Source organism: Pseudonaja textilis, chromosome 4, assembly GCF_049901715.1.
Source record: "Pseudonaja textilis isolate UNSWEBS1 chromosome 4, rPseTex1.2, whole genome shotgun sequence".
In the NCBI taxonomy this organism is placed as follows: Eukaryota; Metazoa; Chordata; class Lepidosauria; order Squamata; family Elapidae; genus Pseudonaja; species Pseudonaja textilis.
The window spans coordinates 66,417,594-66,436,629 of record NC_141993.1 but is presented as its reverse complement, the minus strand read 5'-3'; the positions used below and the strand labels follow the sequence as shown (position 1 = coordinate 66,436,629).

The 19,036-nt window shown below is 44.9% G+C and overlaps 1 protein-coding gene across 1 annotated transcript; it reads left to right on the top strand.

Annotated features, from left to right (window-relative positions):
- The first annotated feature begins 11,654 nt into the window (after positions 1-11,654).
- Positions 11,655-18,403, top strand: LOC113436645 (Zic family zinc finger 4). The gene is made up of 2 exons (XM_026701134.2): positions 11,655-12,846; positions 17,334-18,403. Exons 1-2 carry the CDS (start codon positions 11,655-11,657, stop codon positions 17,774-17,776), a joined length of 1,635 nt encoding a protein of 544 aa, XP_026556919.2. The 3' UTR covers positions 17,777-18,403.
- Positions 18,404-19,036: the final 633 nt, after the last annotated feature.

Below are 19,036 nucleotides of genomic sequence, written 5' to 3'. Positions count from 1 at the left end.
TAAAAGCAATCTCTGTGGCTCAATCATTTAAGAATGCAACTTCTGGACTCTCTTCCTTGCAGTTTTCCAAAATGTACTTGTTTTTTTTAAAAAACAACAACAACAACAACAGCATTAGTTGGGAACCTGCTTTGTTTTTCATCCAGACCCATTTCCCCCCAATATCCAGAAATTTAAAATTGGGGATGGCATGGGGGGTTTAAAACCAGCTAAAACTCAGAATCTTTCAGGTCTGTTGAGCCAATGGGAGCTTTCCCACAAAAAAACGCACCCTTCCAATGGCCTGTTAGGCGCGATGAAGCAAATTCCCCTGGTAGATCTAGGTGGGTGATATAATATACAATGTTTTAAAAAGGGCAGGGGGCCTGCATGGCAAGCACATTTTTTAAAAAAAAAATGAAACCTTTTGCTGTGATAGGTAGTGCAAATGAATGCTGCACGCCAGACACCCTTCCAGATTCAATACAAGAGAAGGGAAGATTTTCTGGTCTGTAGATTTCCCTAGGTTCGCTCTCCCTTCTTAGCGCTGTTTGGGCGAAAGTAGCCTTGCAAACCAAACCCACATAAGCAAGGCTCCAGCGCCTTGAGCAACAGGTTTGAAGCATCCCATCTCGGCAAGAAATGTGCCCCACCCTGCAAATGTTAGATCTGGCCTGAAAGGTGAAAGGTTACTGTATTTAGCATGGTTAATTCCAGGGAGATCAACAAAAGGAGAATGGGGGGGAATTGTCCTCGGGAGAAACCAGCGCACCTTTGCAGCTAGCAGAAGGGGGGAGAGTCTTCGGAACGGAGGGAGCCATTTAAAACCCACCCCAAGACTTTACCTTCAAGGAAGAGCGCCGCCTACAAATGACAGCCTGATTGCTTTGTTTCTTCACTTGTTTATTTCTCCGGGTGTGTGTGTGGGGGGGATGGAAAGCGGCTGAGCTAGAAACTCCATTTGTGCCTGTGTGCGCGCTGTATGTGTGCAAGCATTGTGGGTTGTAGAAGTGATCAAAAGTGGGATTTGTGGCATGTTCTCTGCAGGAAACCAGAGCTGCTCCAGTTCAAAGCCACATGCACCAACGTGACACATAAGCCATTAAAATACCTTCCCGACGTTTTATTTCAATTTCATCAAGCGTTTCCCAACTATTTTCAGAAAGCAAGAAAAGAAGAAACGAAGGGTGAACTTTCCGACGAAGCACCCAAGAGCACTTCTGGCTGCCCACCACCTAATTCTCTCCCCGCCCCAGCCTCTATTCCCACCATCTCCCTATTTCTTTTCCCGCTCTGTTATGATTAGATTCTCTTATTTGTTGTCAGTCCGGGCTTGGTAGACAGAAATGAAGGGATCTCGCTTTCAACAGGTGGAGTGGGGTAAGTGATTAAGATGGAGGGGGAAGAATGGAAGATGGGGAAAATTGGGAAACACGGGTTCCAATCAGCTTCTGGCAGACTAAACTGGTGTGTGGGGAGAGCGATTTTTCACTTTTCAAAGGGTCTGGGTGGGTAGATCTGAGTTTAGGATGGTTCTCTTCCACTCTCTGTCACACGCACACTAACACGCGCGCGCGCGCACACACACACACACGAGAAAGAGAGTGGGGGAGGGAGAGATGCACCCACATGCCTTGACCTTTCTCGGGCACGTGGGTTATGGGTTTAGCCCCAATTCCTTTAGTGGAGACTGTTTTGCAGGTAAGCCACCCATCTTCCTACAGCTGAAGGCGGGGGAGGAGCGAGGTGGGGGGAAAGCGGCATTGAAAAGATCTTCTTTTCCCCTGGGCCAGATGATCAGGACTTTTTGAGCAAGGCTTTTCTCACGCTGCCCTGCCGCGGGAGCGAACGCGTCTGCGGCTGATCTCCAAAGACGCTTCTTACAGGATAGCAGACAATAAACCAGCCGGTTGCGATAGAGCGGCGGTGGCACTGAAAGAAAGTGGGGGGGGGGGGCGGGACAGAAAAGCTGGTTCCTAACGCTGGAAAATGTCCCCCCTCCCTTTGTACTCCTTACAGAAACGTGAGTTTTCTTATACCGGCCAGCATCTCTCCTCGTTTGGTCTCGGGCTGGAAATGCCTAGGAAGCTGCAAGAGTCTGACATTGCTTTGGTGAGCGCAGGGCTTGCCCTTGGGAGATTCCGCGCATCTTCTCCCCGTTCTCCCGCGCAGGGAAGAGGGCCTTAACCCCGATCTGCGGAGAAAGGTCCAGCGGCCTTTCATAACCGAATCTTCCACTTAAGGCGTTTTCTTTAAGGGAGCGCTGAGCCTTGAAGAGAACGAAGTAGGATTCCTCTAAAACAATGACAACCCCTCCACCCCCCTCTCCCAATACATACACTCTTTCAACCCAGTCCTCCTTTGGGGTTTGGCCCTTCCTTCCCAGTGGCGAGAAAGGTGAAGTCCGCTTCATTTCCTTGGCTACTGTTGTTCATGTAGTTAATCAGTTTGGATAAGTGTTGAAGGCTCAAGCTCTTGAAGTGGCCGGCTTTGGAAACACCCTGGAGGTTGACCTCTGACCTGCGACCAGGGAACATGTGCCGGGCCCACAGTACCCGGAACAATGACTTGAGTGTGCAACCTTGGGAAGGCGGGGGTGGGGTGAACATTAGTGTGCTTTTCCTTTCAGAGGACTACCTGGTTTCCTAACCAGCCTTGGTCCAAGCAACTGCCGAGGGCACTCAAACTAGTTTGCAAAGCTCTTGAAATATGGATCTGGCCTTCCTTTCCTTCCTCTAGAACAAGACCAATAATAAAAAAAAACCAAATGAACTTGATTCATGTATATACCCTCTATGTAAACTGTTTTTGATTTGCTCTGCTTAGCTTTTTTTTTTTTTTTTTAGGAAATGGTTATTTCAAAAGAACAAGGGACATCTATAGGACCTTTTATACTGCAGTTTCCCGAGTTGTACCGCTGCTGTTTCAGAGGGAATTAGCTAAGAAGGAAAAGAAATAGATTGGCAAGAGGTTTATTGGAATGACTGGCTATGTCAAGAGTCAAGTTACCAGCAAGTATTTGCTTACAGCTAAACTATTTTTAGTATGAAAATAGAAGTCAGGACTATCTAGCCCATAGTAGAAACTACACTTATTCAATATGTAAACACAGGTGTCATCTGTGCCAGAAGCCCAGCATACATGAACCTCAAATCTTACTTCATCACATTTCAGAATTTTGGTCAAAGTAAAAAGAAAAGAAAAAGTCCCCTTAATTAATAATGAAAGCAATGCATTAGAAACTGTTTGTGAAGAGGAAATCTGTTACACGGATTCTCAGATTAAGCCCTCTACAAAATCTTATTTGGGGAGAAAAGTGTGTTTGAAAATTAGAAATTGAACTGTTAATTAATTAGTCAAGGGGATTCTGAAAATGTTCAGTTTTCTTTTAAGTACTGTAACACATCTTCTTTACTACCTCTTTTTAAGCCTTCTTTTAGCTTTGTTTAAATTTGAACAAATTTAATCAATTGTCATAGGTGTACTATGTTTGATGTTTTCTTTTACATTATACCAGTGCTTGTATAACTGATTACAAATAAATCAAACTTAAAAGTTTGAGAAAAGCCTTCTAATTACAATATCCAGTAATATTGATATATATTTCCAGTCTAGCATTGATCTTTAAAATTATAATCCTGATAAAAACTGATGTGTCTTCTTCACAGATGTGATTCTGATGAAGTAGCGTTCCTTAACTTCTCTACATTTTGCATCTATATTCCATATCTACGAAGAGGACTTTCTGTAGCAATGCAGCCATGAAGTCATGTCTTCCTGCCGTTTTGTGTGCATGCAATTACTTCTTCATATTTGCCACTGGTGATAAAAGTTACGGTGTGTATTTGAATTTTCTAAAGGCATCTTTTAAATCTGGGTCTTGGCGTTGAAGCCCTGTGTCTATCGCAGACAGCCATTGGTTTCCCCCTTTGAAATGTAGAGACAAGGCATGTAAAAGCGGCAGCTTTAAAGTACCCCAGCCATCTTGAGGGTATTTGATTTAAATCTGAGAGAGTATCTTTGATTCGGAGGGTCTTGCAAATGAGACCAAGTTTAATATTGGCCCTGTGAAAAGTCCATAAACAATGCAGCTAAGTTGGTGGTAGGGCTTCTTAATTTTCTGCCAGGAGGAGTGGGCCAGATCAAAGGAAAACTGGGGGGGGGGGGATCTCCTTTCCTAGTTCTCTATAAATCATTCTTAGACCTGCTCTGTAAAATATGCTCAAACTTTTGAAATGTTTAATTGTAAGCTGGTTCTCTCTCTTCCCGCCCTCCCTCTCTCCCTTCCTTTATTTCTGCAGTATTTTGTAGACACAAAGACCGAGTTCCAAAACAATGTGAGTCTTTTATTCTGGGTGGGGGAAAAAAGGAGATTTCACGCCATTCTCAAATTATTTATCACTTGCACATAAGACAGCCACTTTTTTTTAAAAAAAATCTACTCTTTCCTAAACAGGAACCAAATCAGAAAATAAAGCTCAATGTTTACCTTGAAATGAGAAAAAGAAAAGGATTTTACGGAAACCTTCTGGAATATTCAAGTAAGTTAAAATATAATTTCTTATACTTGCGAAAGCATAACTCAGCTGCTCAGTATCCCATCAATTCCCTTTCTGTTCATTCAGATGGACTCTAGAATGTATGTTTGGTCCCAGTTAAACTACATTCCCTGAGCCTCTGATTGTACTGTCACATTATGCTATGACATATTCATCTTGCATTCATTAATGGATTATTTGATTGAAATGAGGTTTGACATGTATTTGGATTTTATTTAAAAAAGAAGACTTTGATCTTGGAGATTGGCTTTACAAGATATATATCATTGTTAGCTGCCGCATCAGCCTTCCACAACGTGGTAGCTTTCCAGCAGTCCACCATGAGAGGACTTAAGAAGAGTACTGACTGACATCTTACCTGACAGGAATACCTTAATCTGGAGAGAATGGATCATGTATTCTATTTGAAATTAGCATCTTATTGGGCTAGTCTTGGTTATTTCAACTTTTAGACTAGAGGGAGGATAGAATGAGGGGGGATGGGAAAGCTCTATGACCTTCCCAAGGGAATAACCATCTCTACCTGACTTCTCCATCCTTCCTTGTTAGCCCACTTAGATGTAAAAATACCCATCAGTAATAAATGGGAAAGGAAAATGGAGGAGATGAAGTTTTTAACTCTCTCTTCTTTCAAAAAAAATCTTCTTCCTTCAATAAAAGAGTGGGCCAGCATTTCATCCCATATTATTTCTCTGCCCTTCTAAGGCCTTTCCAAAGTCACAAAAATCCTTCCACATACTATCTTCTGGTGAGAGTAATTGGATAAGTTCCTAGTCTTCCTTACAGTCCTGCCCAGGAAGCATGGATTTCCGTCTGTATTATGTTCTTAGAGCCCATAACAAGTCAGTTAATCCCCACAGAACATGAGATTTAAATGGGTTGTTACTCTTGAAATCACTGGCATGACATGAAGTGTTGAAAGTAGGAATTTCCATTGAACCAAGTTTGGGATTCAGTTCGCCTTTATTATAAATTCTCACATAACTACTGCATAATAAAGCTAAAATTTCAGGAGGGGGGGATGCTTTGATTTTAAAAGGGAAGCGAGCAGGGGGTAGGGATGGCAGTGCTGCATGGAAATTCTTTCTTCACGAAACTTTCCTTCTTCATAAGTGATGAAGACCTCCTCTGAAAAGGTCACCCCTTCCCTACACAGATTCATTGACCCGTCAGAGAGACAGACGTAGAACTGCGGGAAAAGTTTCTGAGGGTCTCAATTGCCCAGAGAATCCGGCTGTTTTAACCAAAAGTTAAAAGGTCAAATTCTGCTAAGCAGCTACAGCCGAAACCAGCTCTGTTTAAGAGATGGGAGTAAAAGAAAGCACGTGTGACCGGGCAGGCAAAGCCCCAAAACGCTCCATATTTCCAAAGGTTTCTTTCTTCCAAACAAAGTCACAGAATAAAATGTCCTCTGTGTGTTTCGGAGATCTAGTGTTGCTTAAGGAGGAGAACCTGGGCAAGTGAGAATCCTTGAGTCACTCAGAGAACACTATTGCACAAAATTGCCGGTGGGTTCAAATCCCTCGTCTCTGCACTCTGCACTCTGCGGGTACTTTGGGTAGAAATGCAACCTTCTGCCTCTTCCAGCTCCTCTAAAGGAGACTTCGGGTTCTTCAACATAAGAGAGAAATGGGATATAAGGAATGGGCTTCCCTCCCCTTCCCCCCCAACTTCAGTGATCTTTGCAAACTTAAACTAAACCTTGAATTCAAAGGAAGAATGCGTCTTAATCAGTTGATGACAGAGGTCGGGAAAGAAAGGAAAAAAAGAATTCAGCCCTTCTCCTGCAAACCTACAGGCCTGTGTCGGCGGAAGGGAAAGCCCTTCATGGGCCGACTTTCTTGCGATCTACCGGTAAGCGAATCCCGAGGAAAGCCGCCGAAATTCATCAAGTAACTTTATAAATGGTGCTCGTGGCCAGGTCTTTTACTTCGTTTTGTACACCAGTTGATAAACAACCCACTTGAAAGATTTTAACAAAGCTCTGATTTTGTTTTTATAGATAGCCTTTGCTTTCCAGATATTTCGACTCTTTGCTACCCACCACCTGGCAGGGCAAGGTAGTGTCCGCACCCCGCCTCTCCCCTCCGCACCCGCTAGCCATTCAGCCCCGCAGCGCGCCTTTAGTTATCCGCTCAGATCACTAGGTTGCACTTTAGCCGGAGCAATTGCCCACTCACCCCACCCCCCACCCCCTTGGGCTTAGTGGGGTCGGAGGGATGACCTAACAGGACCTGACGCAGCCTGGAAACGGACCCACAAGCTTCCCGCTCTCCTTGCTCCTCTCTAGGAGGCCCTTTGCCAAATTGTAAGCAGCCGGCCCGCGACGAAAGAGAAGACGCCTGCGGAAAGCTGGAAAGGCGAGGATTTCTTCCCAGGGCCTCTCGCAGGCCTTGCAGCTGGGCCCCTTCAGTGGGAAGGAAATGAATCCGAACTCATTTGGCAAACCAAACAGCTCACTTGCCTTGGGGATATTTAAAATCCTGCTTCTGACTGAATGGCCGCGATAACGCAACTAGGCGTTATTCTTGGAAAGGACCGCTCTCCTTGTCATCAAGTTCCTCCCTTCCAGTATTTATATTAGAAGCGGAATCTCTCCTCTCGGGGCTATGACAGTCTTAAAATACAGTCGGAGAGTGGAGGGGGGTGGGGAGGAACGAATACCTGCCAACCAGATTTTCTGTAAGTGTGGGGAACCTCGAGCTCTTCTGCAGCTCACCCTAATTTCTCCCATTCAGAGATAGATTGGCCACACAATTGCAGAGCTCAGACGCGCGGAGGTCCGTGGAATAAGCACATTTTGTCTTTCTGCGGGATAGCAAGGCAACTTTGTCAGGACCTCCTCTTTTTTTTTTTCTCCGCCTTCTGATCTTGTGTATCACACCCCCCCCTCTCATTCTCTTCCTTTCTGCTCTCTCTCTCTCTCTCTCTCCCTCTCTCTCATTCTCTCCCTCTCTGCTCTCTCTCTCTCTCTCTCTCACTCTCTCTCTCTCTCACACACACACACAGATATGTCTCCCAAGGTACACAACAAACGCTAGGAGTGAGAGCACTAACTTCACCTAATCTAATGAGAGATACACCATGGGCCATTTCTTTTCCATTGGATTCACTGAAGGCGAGGGGGGAGTGGAGGGGAAACCCCTGTGTGAAACCTCGGGGTTTTAAGTAAGAGCGGATAAAGCCATTAGCGTTTGACAAGAAGCCATGCCAATATTTTAGAATGGCCTAAGCCAACCGATGGTAACATAGGAGCTTTTTAAAAAAAATTGATAAAGTGTTCCAGATGTTTTCTCTCTTGACTGAAGACTGTCAGGATTGAAGGATGTCAAGTATGTAGAGATGAAGTGATTGTAAGGAGGGGTGAGGAAAACAGCTTTATTTGGAAATCCCACTCAGTATCTTTGTAAGTAACGAGCCTACCAGAATCTTGCTTCCTGTAACAGTTTGCTTTTTTTTTGTTTTTGCCGCAACCTCATTCAAGGATGGGGAAGGAAAAAACGCGAAATGTTTTTGGCTTTAGGCAAAAGCGACTATCAAAGGACAGTTGTCTTGAATGGCTGGGGGTGTTAGATTGTCTACGTAAACATGTTATGTAAGGACAGTTAACTGAATCCAAGACGGGTAACTTTTCAGCTCCTTGGGGCATAAAAGTGTGTGTGTTTGCATTTGTGTAAAATATTGATTCTGCTGCCTTTCAAAATACCTGGATTTACAATCTGAACAAAATCGGTCAGAACAGAACTATATTTGTGCTATAGATAAAATAAAATAAAAAATTCTCTTTAGATTATTATGTGAGGACGTCTAACATTTAAACTCAGAATTCCAAAGATTTTCAGGAGACTATTAGAAAAAATTTGCCAGGAAAATATATAGATATATTTCCTAATTTGTTTGTTTGACTGCTTACCTGGAGTTGCTTGATAGTGGCTCTATCAAGGAGTGGCTAAAAGCTCTTGGAAACAAGGTACAAAAATAAGCAATCAGTTATAAAATAGCTTTAAATGTATCGGAAATGTGTGTGTCTGTTTTCAATTGAATGGCTGGAATTATTTTACAGTAAAGCGAAGCATTATATGATTTGTTAGAAATGTTTTAAACATTGTGTGATAACATGTTCATGGTACCATGGTAACTAAAATTCTAGGATGGTGAGAGACAGAAATATAATATGCTTGAATCCAAAAGTTGGATTTTCATCTCTGCCACTATTTTTTTCTATTAGTTACATTTAATATGCTTTTCATTGTTTCATGAATGAATACTATCTTGGGTGGTGAAGGCTCTTTGGTGACTTAATGGAGAATGTAGTTGATCAGAAGTATTTTCACTGCAGTTCACTCGAAGTCCTTGTTTCACGGGAGGGGGAAGGATACCGCTAAATTCAGTAGAAGTAACTCGAGTTAATATCGGGATGGCATTTTAAGAGTCGTTCTCACTGACCCCTCAGGACATTTGCACTAAGGATCTGAGTGAACAGTGGGATTATCAGAGTATTATTTTTAAATGTTATTTAAATGTTATTTATCCAGAGCAGGACAGAAAGCAAGGAAGATCATGTGTTAAAAGTACATATATTTTACCATTTTTTAAAAAAATGTGAGATGGATAAATAGGTCTCATTATAAAATTCTAATTGGTAATTCACACACCTGAGTGTGAGGGAATTAAACACGTTGAGAGATGCAGATAGCTGAGCTGAATTTAAAAATGAAGAGGGGAGGGGAGGTATTCCTTCCACCTGAGTAGGCTTACTCTAGCGTAATGGTTACCTCCTCAATTTGAAGCTATGAAGCACCATGTTAAGGACAGCGGGGGAGGGGGAAGAGATCCTGAATTCAGACAAATCAGGATAAACATTTCTCGGAAATGTTCCAAGGCTTTAAAAAGACAAAAGCATTCCGGCATTTATTATTTTCATCACAGCCCCAATAACATTACAGTCATTTTCAGCCTCTCTTTTGCCAGGAGGGTAGAGTAAGAGTAACTTCTGCTTGCAATCTACAGGTTGCTTAATTTCACAGTTTCCTGCTCCATTGACGCGATTATTGTTATTCCCCTAACTAAACGGGAACGATTGCTTACGAGAGAGAGGGAATAGATCAATACAAATTTCTTCCCCTCCCCTCCCCATTCCCAACCCTCACCCACTAGTGCTTCAGGGGATGGATATTGAAACTTCTTAAGTTTCAATAAACTTCCTGAAATGATCTGCAAGATTGGATTTGACTATTGCTGCAGTCACTTGTAAGTAGTGGCTCAGTTTAAAAATAAAACGATGCCACGATGGAAAATAAGGTGCCTGGGAAATAGGCTATGAGTATTGTTGTTATGGTTATTTAAAGCCTCGGCCCTCTGGGCTGCCAACAAGTGTTAGGAATCGGTTTGCCCAGCTTCGTTTCTCAGAATAATTTCTGAATGCAAAAGCCTGCCTTTTTCCTCATTGTACCCATTTATGCTGGGAACGGGAGCCCCTCCACATGTGTGCGTGCCATAAAAAAAAATAGGTAGTCAATCGGGGGACGGAAGGGGTGGGGGTGACCCAAGTTTGGAAAGGATCTTCTAATCTAAAGCATATTCCGGGAATTGCATATAATAACTGTGTACAATCTCAAGATCTAGCCCCTCCTTTTGAGGTGCTATCACTTAACTAGCTATTATCCCCGATCTGTTGGGGAACGCTGAGTCCGTTGCCCGAAGCCATTCCTAATCGGGGAGGCTCTAGAACAGAGAAAGCGAGCGGAGGCGAGCTTGTAACGCCTGGCGAAGCCTTCTCGGGGCAGTCTTTCTCTCTCCCTTCCGTACCTCTTTCCCTGCGGATTCCCGCTGTGGTTGGGGCTGGCCCGGGTTTCTTTTCCACTCCAGCCCCAACAGACACAGACCAGGGCGGAAGTTTTGAGAGAACCCGCGCCGCGCCTGGCTCTCTTCTCGGTCCCCTCCAGCTTTGTGGCGGGAAGGAACCGCGGACTAGCCTTGAAGTTCGCCTGGAGCCAGTCAGGCCCTTCGGCCGGGAAGGAGATTCCGCTCTCGGCTCTCCATTAAACCGTCTGCTGATTAAGAGGCTGGCTGAGACTGGGGCAGAGGCCCGGCCAGGGCGGAGAGAGGGGAAGCGTCAAGACCTCAGGCGAGCGCAAATGAGAACTGGAAAGGCTTGGACCTCTCTCCAAGCAACTCGGGGAGGGCGGGGGCAGGAAAACGGGGCGACTCCAAGCAGTGGATCGCGGACCACCAGCGGGGCGCAGGAAAGGACGGGAAAGACCAGAGCCCTCAGCCGGCCTTGCAGCCGAGGCTCTCAACAGTTGCCCAAAAGCGGTGAACGGCACCGAGACCCTTTCGACTTTGGGCCGGACACATGTTCCGGCTACTTTTCTTCCGTTAATTCAAACGCAGGTGAAAACTATCTGCGGGGGGGCAAATACAAGCAGCAGACCGGCTCGCTGGAGCCGTGCAGAGCTAAGGAGCAAAGAAAGAGGAGGGAGGAAAAAAAAATGCAAAGGGTCTTTTGGAAATTACCCACCAAGCACCGCGCAAGCGCAGATCTCCTTGTATCCTCTTCGTTCCTCCCCGCTCCTTCCTAAATCTTTTCAGACTTCAGAGGGGAGCTGTCATCGCTGACGTCAGTCAGGCAGCTTCGGCCAATCAGCGGCCTCCCTGATTGTTTAAGCGCTCTGGGTTGGAGCCGTGTCTATGAAGCTCTATTCAGTAGCCTCCCAACGTCCTGCTGCTGCCTCTCAAAGCATATGGGATTCCACGTAGGCATTAAAAAACAAGGGGGGGGGAAATCTAACCACCACCACCACCACCACCCAAAAAAAGGATGGGGAAGGGAGAGGTGGAAAATAAAGAGATGGGAGAGAAAAAGAAAGGGGGAGCAAGAAGAAGCAAAATCAAAACAAAGCCAAATAGTGGAGAGCGAGAGATTGGAGGGAGAGAGGAAACCTTTCGGGGGACGGGGGGGGGGGGGCAACTTTCGGAAAAGTTTTTTTTTTCTTCCACCGCTGGCTTTCTCCTCTCTCTCCCTGCCTTTCAGGCGCTCTCTCCTGCTCCCCCCTCCCCGCTGTCAGGTGACTTTTTAGAACTGTAGAACCAAGTGAGCTTTGGGGGAAGCCAGGAATGGGGTCGGCGGCACTTTCCAAGCAGAACACCGCGCTGAAATTAGTAGGCTTGGCAGGGGATCCTCATCCTCCTCATCCTCCTCACCGCCATCACCAGTCCCCTCAGAGCATGACAGGCTTCACCGGGGATCCCCATTCCATCGTTCCCACGCGCCCTGGGGAGCACCCCGGAGAATCCCGCCTCGGTCTGAGTCCATTCCGGTCAGAACACTTGGGACACCACCATCACCATCGTCACCTTCATCACTCTCCTCCTCCTCATCACCCAGCGGCCCTTAAGCTCTGTGCTGAGCCTCAGCCTCGCCATCCCGTCACAGGCCCAGCTGAAGTAGTGGTCCCGCGTCCAACTGGGGCGTTGGGCCCCGCGCAGTCAACAACAGTCCCTTATGCGATCCCTCACCCAAGCCAGGCTCTATCGGCAGGTAGAGATTTATTCCTGTGCGGGGATCTGACTGCCCCCGGCATGCCAGGGTTCTCTTATCCACACTCTGCTGCTCCAAGTTCTCATCACGGAATATTTGTCTCAACAACAGGTAGCTACCCCGGACACCATGCTCCCCATCACCACCACCACCTCCACCACCTCCACCACCATCACCACCACTCAGAAGTCGGGACTCATTCACTCCTTACTGGACTCCATCACCAGGAGCAACCTCCCCATGGACCTCCAGGTGGCCATCTAAACGGACAGATCAGGCTGGGACTACCTGGAGAAATGTACGCCAGGTCTGAGCCTTTCACTCCAAGACCAATCTCCCGGACAGATTCTTTCGCAGCTTCCTCCTTCCACGGCTACAGTAACATGAACCTGAACGTGAATCTAGCATCACACCATGGCCCTGGGGCTTTCTTTCGTTACATGAGGCAGCCCATCAAGCAAGAGCTCATCTGCAAGTGGATTGAACTGGATCAGACTCCCAAGAAATTATGCTCGAAAACTTTCAGCACCATGCACGAGCTGGTGACTCACGTCACCGTGGAGCACGTTGGCGGGCCCGAGCAGTCCAACCACATCTGCTTCTGGGAAGAGTGTCCCAGGGAAGGGAAGCCTTTCAAGGCCAAATATAAACTGGTCAACCACATCCGCGTCCACACGGGGGAGAAGCCTTTCCCTTGCCCTTTCCCGGGATGCGGCAAAGTCTTCGCTCGGTCGGAAAATCTCAAAATCCACAAAAGGACGCATACAGGTCAGTATAAGTTGGTCTTGCTCCATTACTGTTGAGTCCAGAGATCTGCTGATGCACGTGCACTTCTTCTTCCTCCTCATCCACCACTTCCTCCCCCTCCCCTCCTCTCTCCTCCTCAGTTTCCCTCTAATTATACTTAGATTTAATTAAAGCTACAGTAGTTCAGTAAACCCTGCAGAAGAGTTGGTTTAGATTTTTGCTTTGCTTTTGCAGCATGTGTGTCCTTGTATGTGTCTGGGAAGGAAGGAAGGAAGGAAGGAAGGAAGGAAGGAAGGAAGGAAGGAAGGACCCAAAAATTAAGATGGTATTTTTTGTGGTTGGGGAGGGAGAAAAGAGATTCCAAAGCCCTTCCAAGAAAATAAATACATCCAATCTTGGGGCAGGAACTTGCAAATTGAGAGCAGACAAAGGAAACTGGGCAATTGTGAGTGATGCCGCTGTGCCTTCCTTGTGAGAAAAACACAGCTGCACAGTCCTCTCTTTTTGTTTGGGACAAGAAGCCCTGAGGATAGACCCCCAATGCTCTTTACTTCTTTAATGTTTGTATGCTTGACAATATGAGGTGGTTCATTTTTGGAACCTGGGAAGTTGGAAATGATGGCAGGGATGTGTGTCCTAGATTGAAGGTGGTGGTGATTCAGTGCTTCTGGGCTACCCATTTGAAAAGGTAGCATTCTATGAGAAGTCTATACATTAGAAACTTTGGAGTTTTTCTTCCTGTAGTTAACATGAAAAGGCAAGCTGTCTAAAGGAGACAATCTTGCAATATTTATGCTTGATCCCAGTCTGCCACAAAAGCGTTTAGAGAGAATAAATTGAAACTTAGAAAGTTTTCACACTTCCGGACCTGTGAAGCCTTACACTTTCACTGAAACTGACAGCCAGTGTCTGTGATTTTGCTGACTTCACCCAACTCCTTGTTGTTGTTTTCTCTCGCTCTGATCCAGCACAAGGTATCAAGTAAGCCTCTTTGCAGAATTTAATCCTTTTCAGGATATAGTTTTCCACACAGTCTCTTGTGTGTGTTCCCTTTCTACTGGGCAACCCTACAGAAATGAGGAATCCTACAATAAGGGTTTTTTTTTTTTTTACAATTCAACAGTGCTAGGTTCTTTCTTTCTTCTGCTCTGCTACTGTGAAGCCTGCTTCAGCAGTTGAATGGCTTTGCTCTACTCTTCTTTATTCCCATCTTATCTTTAACCATATAATGATATTTTTGTTAGAATATTTATATTATTTGGAATATTTAATCCTCAATAACAAAATAATAATCAAAATATCTTCATGTGGGTAAGTGGGAAGCCATTAAAAAGGATACTTTATTCTTCAATCATGGTATCTTTTTCAATAAGCAAACTTTTAGTGCCCTTTCACTGCTTTCTCTTTTGAAGCCTCTGAAGCAGAAAATGCTCAATTTCTTGTAAATTTGACCTACAGCAGTGCAGTTGAGCACATGAGAAAGATGCCACCTCATAGGTTTATTATATGATTTATAATATACACATGGTCTTTTGCTTGAGCTTCCCACATAATTTTCTTTTAAAGGGAATGGTGGTGTAACCAAGGCCAGGGCATACTAAGTCAAATTTTGTAGGCCTGATTGCAGAATCATACTTTATGCTGACTACCCTAACTTGAAATTCTCAAAGCCAAATATGTCTAAAATAATAATAGACCTTCCAGGAAATTATTCATGGAGAAAATTCTAGATTTGCAAGAAGAAATGCTTTTGTCCAGTATTAACAATGCTGCATTCCCTAGCACAGTAGAAAGCAGATTTCTGGAGCAGAAGGGAAGAGAGAAAGAGAAAGAGATGGAGAGAATTAATTCCCAAGAGTGGAGCATAGTGGGGGAAAAAACCAGAGAAAGCAAAAATCACTTCCTTACCATTAGAGCTGGTCAGGGACATTTGTAACCAAGGAGGATTTTAGGCCACAGTAAGGAAGGTCTGTTTTAACTTGTAATTTATAGCAGTAAATCTGGCAAAATAGGTCTTCCTCCACCTTCCATTCCCCCTCGAGAATTTTGCAGAGACTTTAATCCAGTCCCAGTGTTGGAAGGATTATGCTAAAATCTCCATGCTGTAAGTCTTGCACTCAGCAGCCAGGCCTGTGGAGCTACAAGTGGGGGTTAGAAGATGGCGGTGCAAATTCCATGGGGCTTGCACGCATGCCCCTGCACTCCCAAGTTCAATGCTCTCCTTCTCCCCACCCACCACCAAGTTGAAAAAAGGAAGCTTTCAAAGAAAGGACAGAAATGGTTTTTTCCCTCTCTCTTGTTTGGATAACACATACTTTTGTACAGAAAACAGAAATCCTTTAGTTCAGGCCAGAGCACAAATGCTGGCATATGTGTTTGTGAGACCAGTCGTAATCTGCAATGAGGATCTACTTTTTCTCAAATCAAGCCCTTGTGTTCAAAATCAGCTTTGGGTTTGGGTTTTGGTATCAGTTCACAAGCTAGAGGAGTGAAGGAAGGTTGAGGAAGGCGAGCCTTACCTGAAGGCAACTCATTCTCTCTCCGTTGGCAGGAGGGTTTACCGCAGAGTCGTTCCCCTGGGCCTCTTAACTTCCAGCTTGCTTGCACTGCATTACATGGATCTCCTTGATTTGTTATTTCAGCTGAGAAGGGGAAGGTCAAACTGTTTCTGTACAAGGAACTATAATTAAAATGCTTAAAGAGCCATCAAAATATAAGATCTTTCTTTTACTTTCTCTCCTCTCTTCTCCCCCCTCCCCTCTCCCCATTCATCGGCACATGAATACAGAATTCATGAAAGGGAGAAAAGATCTTGTTAGGTTCTTCTTTGCAAAAGCCATTATTTTTTTCCTCTTACAGACTGAGAATAATATTTAGATTTTCACCAATACTCTGGAAAATCAGCCACCCCAACAGTTAGATGCTGGGAATTTTGTAGTCATTATTTTCTTTAAACCTTTAAACCCTTTCAATCATTAGAGCCATTTTGTTTCAAAAGGCTTTTTTTTTTCATTGAACAATGGCTTTAAAAAACCAGATAGCTTTGGATATTGCGACATTTAAACAGAACTTTCCATTTTAAATGATGCTTTGCACTGAAGTCAAAATATACAATCTGGACTCTTTCAGGAATTATCTTTAAGAAACGCTTAACACATAAATAAACACAGACACACAGCAGTAATTTATACTTTCAGAAAACAGGATCTGGCTTTTCATATCATATTTCAATGATATCTTTATTATCATTTTTTGCATTTTTGCTGTCTGCTCTCATATATCCATGTTCAATGGAAACTTCAGAGCACGTGACTGCAGCATCTTGGACTTTCTATTGCTCACTCAGGCTTTTTGTGCCTAAACCAGTCCTTATTTGGTCCTTCTTGCCATCTCTCCTTCCAACAGCACTTTTCCTCCATTCGTCCAGCATATAACATTTAATATTATTATATTACTATCCTAATATGATCTGCTGGATTTCATGAAAGCTTTGCATTGGCCTCAATGCTCTCTACCATCCATTTCTTTATCTAGGCATATATTCCTCATGCTTTATGAAAACTGAAAACTTGGCCTGGACACTCATAGCTGTGAAGTTCATCCTGGCTTTTACAAAAATAAATCAATGTTGCAGTGATTCTAGATTTTTAGGCATTATGTATTAAAGTGGCAAGCAACCAGAAAAACCTGACTGGCAGGAGGCTAGTCTACATTTATGCATGCTGTTCCAAAAGGTTGAATTTCTTTCTGGCCTTTTGTCAGTACAGGATTGCATCCCAAACCTTATGTAAATTACAGTTTCCAGGGAAAGCCAAATATTATGTTTCCTGCCTGATTGTGGATATATAAGTGCATGACTGAAGACATATGGGGTTAGTTGGTGGAAGTGTGAAAGGCGAAAGAGAGGTATACCACCTGTGATCTTTGGTTATGAATTTTGGATATGACCAAAATTCTAAAGCAACAGATAGCAGGCCATTTGTAAATAATGGTGCATTTGGGAGGAAGACTATAGGATAAGATGATTCTGGGAGAGATAATGATCTGTAAAACTCAACACACCGTGTTGCTGCCATCTTGACTTTTTTGACTATACCCTGCCAGCATGTAACTAGTTACCTTGAATGGGGGATTCTCTTGCTTCACAGCAGCTCCTTTCTCTGTGAAAAGAGAACATGCTTACTTCTTGTGGGAGGGAGACATTGATAACCCCGAAAATTCCACCCTAAGTGGGTCTGGGGTAGTTTTAGAGATCTTCTTAAATCCCGGCAGGCATGAATTTGCACCGGAACATCCGGCGCCGTTTCCAGGAGGGAAATGTGTCCCCCAAAGCTCAATGGTTGGAAAGGAAATGGGGTTACAACAGTAGAAATAGCCTCTTACTCTCCCCTCCTCACCCCCAAAAGATATGCCGACACCCCCCCCCTCCCCGGGCCCGCTTTCCGGACGACCTCTTCCCTCCCGGGATGTTTCTGCCAAGTTTCCCAAGACTGCCTCTTTCCTTGCAGGCGAGAAGCCCTTCAAATGCGAGTTCGAGGGCTGCGAGAGACGCTTTGCCAACAGCAGCGACCGGAAGAAGCATTCCCACGTGCACACCAGCGACAAACCCTACAACTGTAAAGTGCGGGGCTGCGACAAGTCGTACACCCATCCCAGCTCTTTGAGGAAGCACATGAAGGTCCACTGCAAGTCCCCGCCTCCCAGCTCCGGCTACGAGTCGTCCACCCCTTCACTGGTCTCTCCTTCGTCCGACTGCGGCCGGGACCCCGCTCAGCCGCCGCCCCCGCCGCCCCCAGCGGCTTCCTCCACGCAGGCGGCAGCGAACCTGAGCGAATGGTACGTGTGTCAGAGCTCCGGGGCCAGCTGCATCCCGACGCCACCCAGTAACTCTCCTTCGCCCCAAGCAGGAGAGGCCGCGTTCACAAACTGCGACCCCGGCCCCAATTATTAATGCCGCTGGCTGTAGGACTGCCCGCCGCCAACCAGACCGCCGCCTTCTTTCCGAGCTCTTTCGGGACTTTGACCAGGGTTTTGGAGAAAGGGCGGAAACCGACCTGAGACTGGGAAAACCACCCCACCCCACCCGGTTCCCCCGTTCCCTCTTGCCCCTTCTCCCAGGCACCTTTGATCAGAATTGCTGCACTGGCCACCGGAGAGAAGACGCACTGTGTGTGTGTGTGTGGGGGGGAAATAATGGGGGTGGTGGTGGTAAAAAAAAGACCTCCTCTCTGCTTTTGTATTTATTATGGTGCCAAGCGCACAAGACGACAGCCCCCTCCCCACTCCCCCTTACGTCTTTTCCCACGACTTCATGGTTTTTTGTTTTTAATTATGAGTATTATTTTATTTTTTCACCCCATCCTGAACTTACTTGGATCGCTTTCCTTCCCAACGTTTACAGAAGTGTCAGAGTTGACACAGCTTTTTTTTTTTTTTTTGTACCAATGAACCAAAGTGTTTTCCTACGGATTTCTATAGTTGTACAGTCGCGATCTTCGGTGCTGGTACCTCGTGACTGTGTTTTTCTTGGACTCTTGGTCCCCGGTGGTTTTTTATTTTTCATTTTGACTGTGTGTGTGTGTGTGTGTATGTGTGTGTGTGTGTGTGGCCTGCGTTTGCTTTCTGGAAAGGGGTTATCTATAAAAATGTTACTGGTTAGCCAACTGTACAGCGATCAATTAAATAATTTGATTAATTTACCAGCTCAGCTGACATTTTTTTGTGGGGGGAAAAAACCCTATTTACTGCCCCGACTTAACCAGTCTACTCTGCCCACTTGTTACTAATAAAACAGACCCAAGGGTGGCTTAATGATTTGTGGTACATTTTAATTTACACAAGTAATGGATTTTAAGTGCACAAACACATTCTCCTTTGTACTCCCATTCCTGCTCCCAGTGTTATTTCTGTGAATTCTTGCAATTTCTTAGTGAGTGGAAAGTGAGATCCATATTAAAGTGAGAAGGAATTGTTAGGAGTGACATCATTGTACTGATTCTTGAATTGTCCAGAAATTCAACATGTAGATGCCCTCCCCCAAATAATGGAGTAAACACAGTGGCAATTTTGTTTTGAAATGCACAAAGGCTATGTAAAATTATGTGGGGGCTTTTGTAACTGTAAAAATAAATGTTTTTTCCAAATCTCTAGTATATCAAGAGGCTACTTCTGAATCCTCCTTGTTTTTTTTACCCCTTTTTCTTATTTTCCA

Bases quoted from the DNA above. Each gene is read 5' to 3' on its own strand.
- LOC113436645 (XM_026701134.2), top strand. From the start codon at position 11,655: ATGGGGTCGGCGGCACTTTCCAAGCAGAACACCGCGCTGAAATTAGTA. The intron at 12,847-17,333 runs GTCAGTATAAGT...CTTTCCTTGCAG, and splicing joins CCACAAAAGGACGCATACAG to GCGAGAAGCCCTTCAAATGC.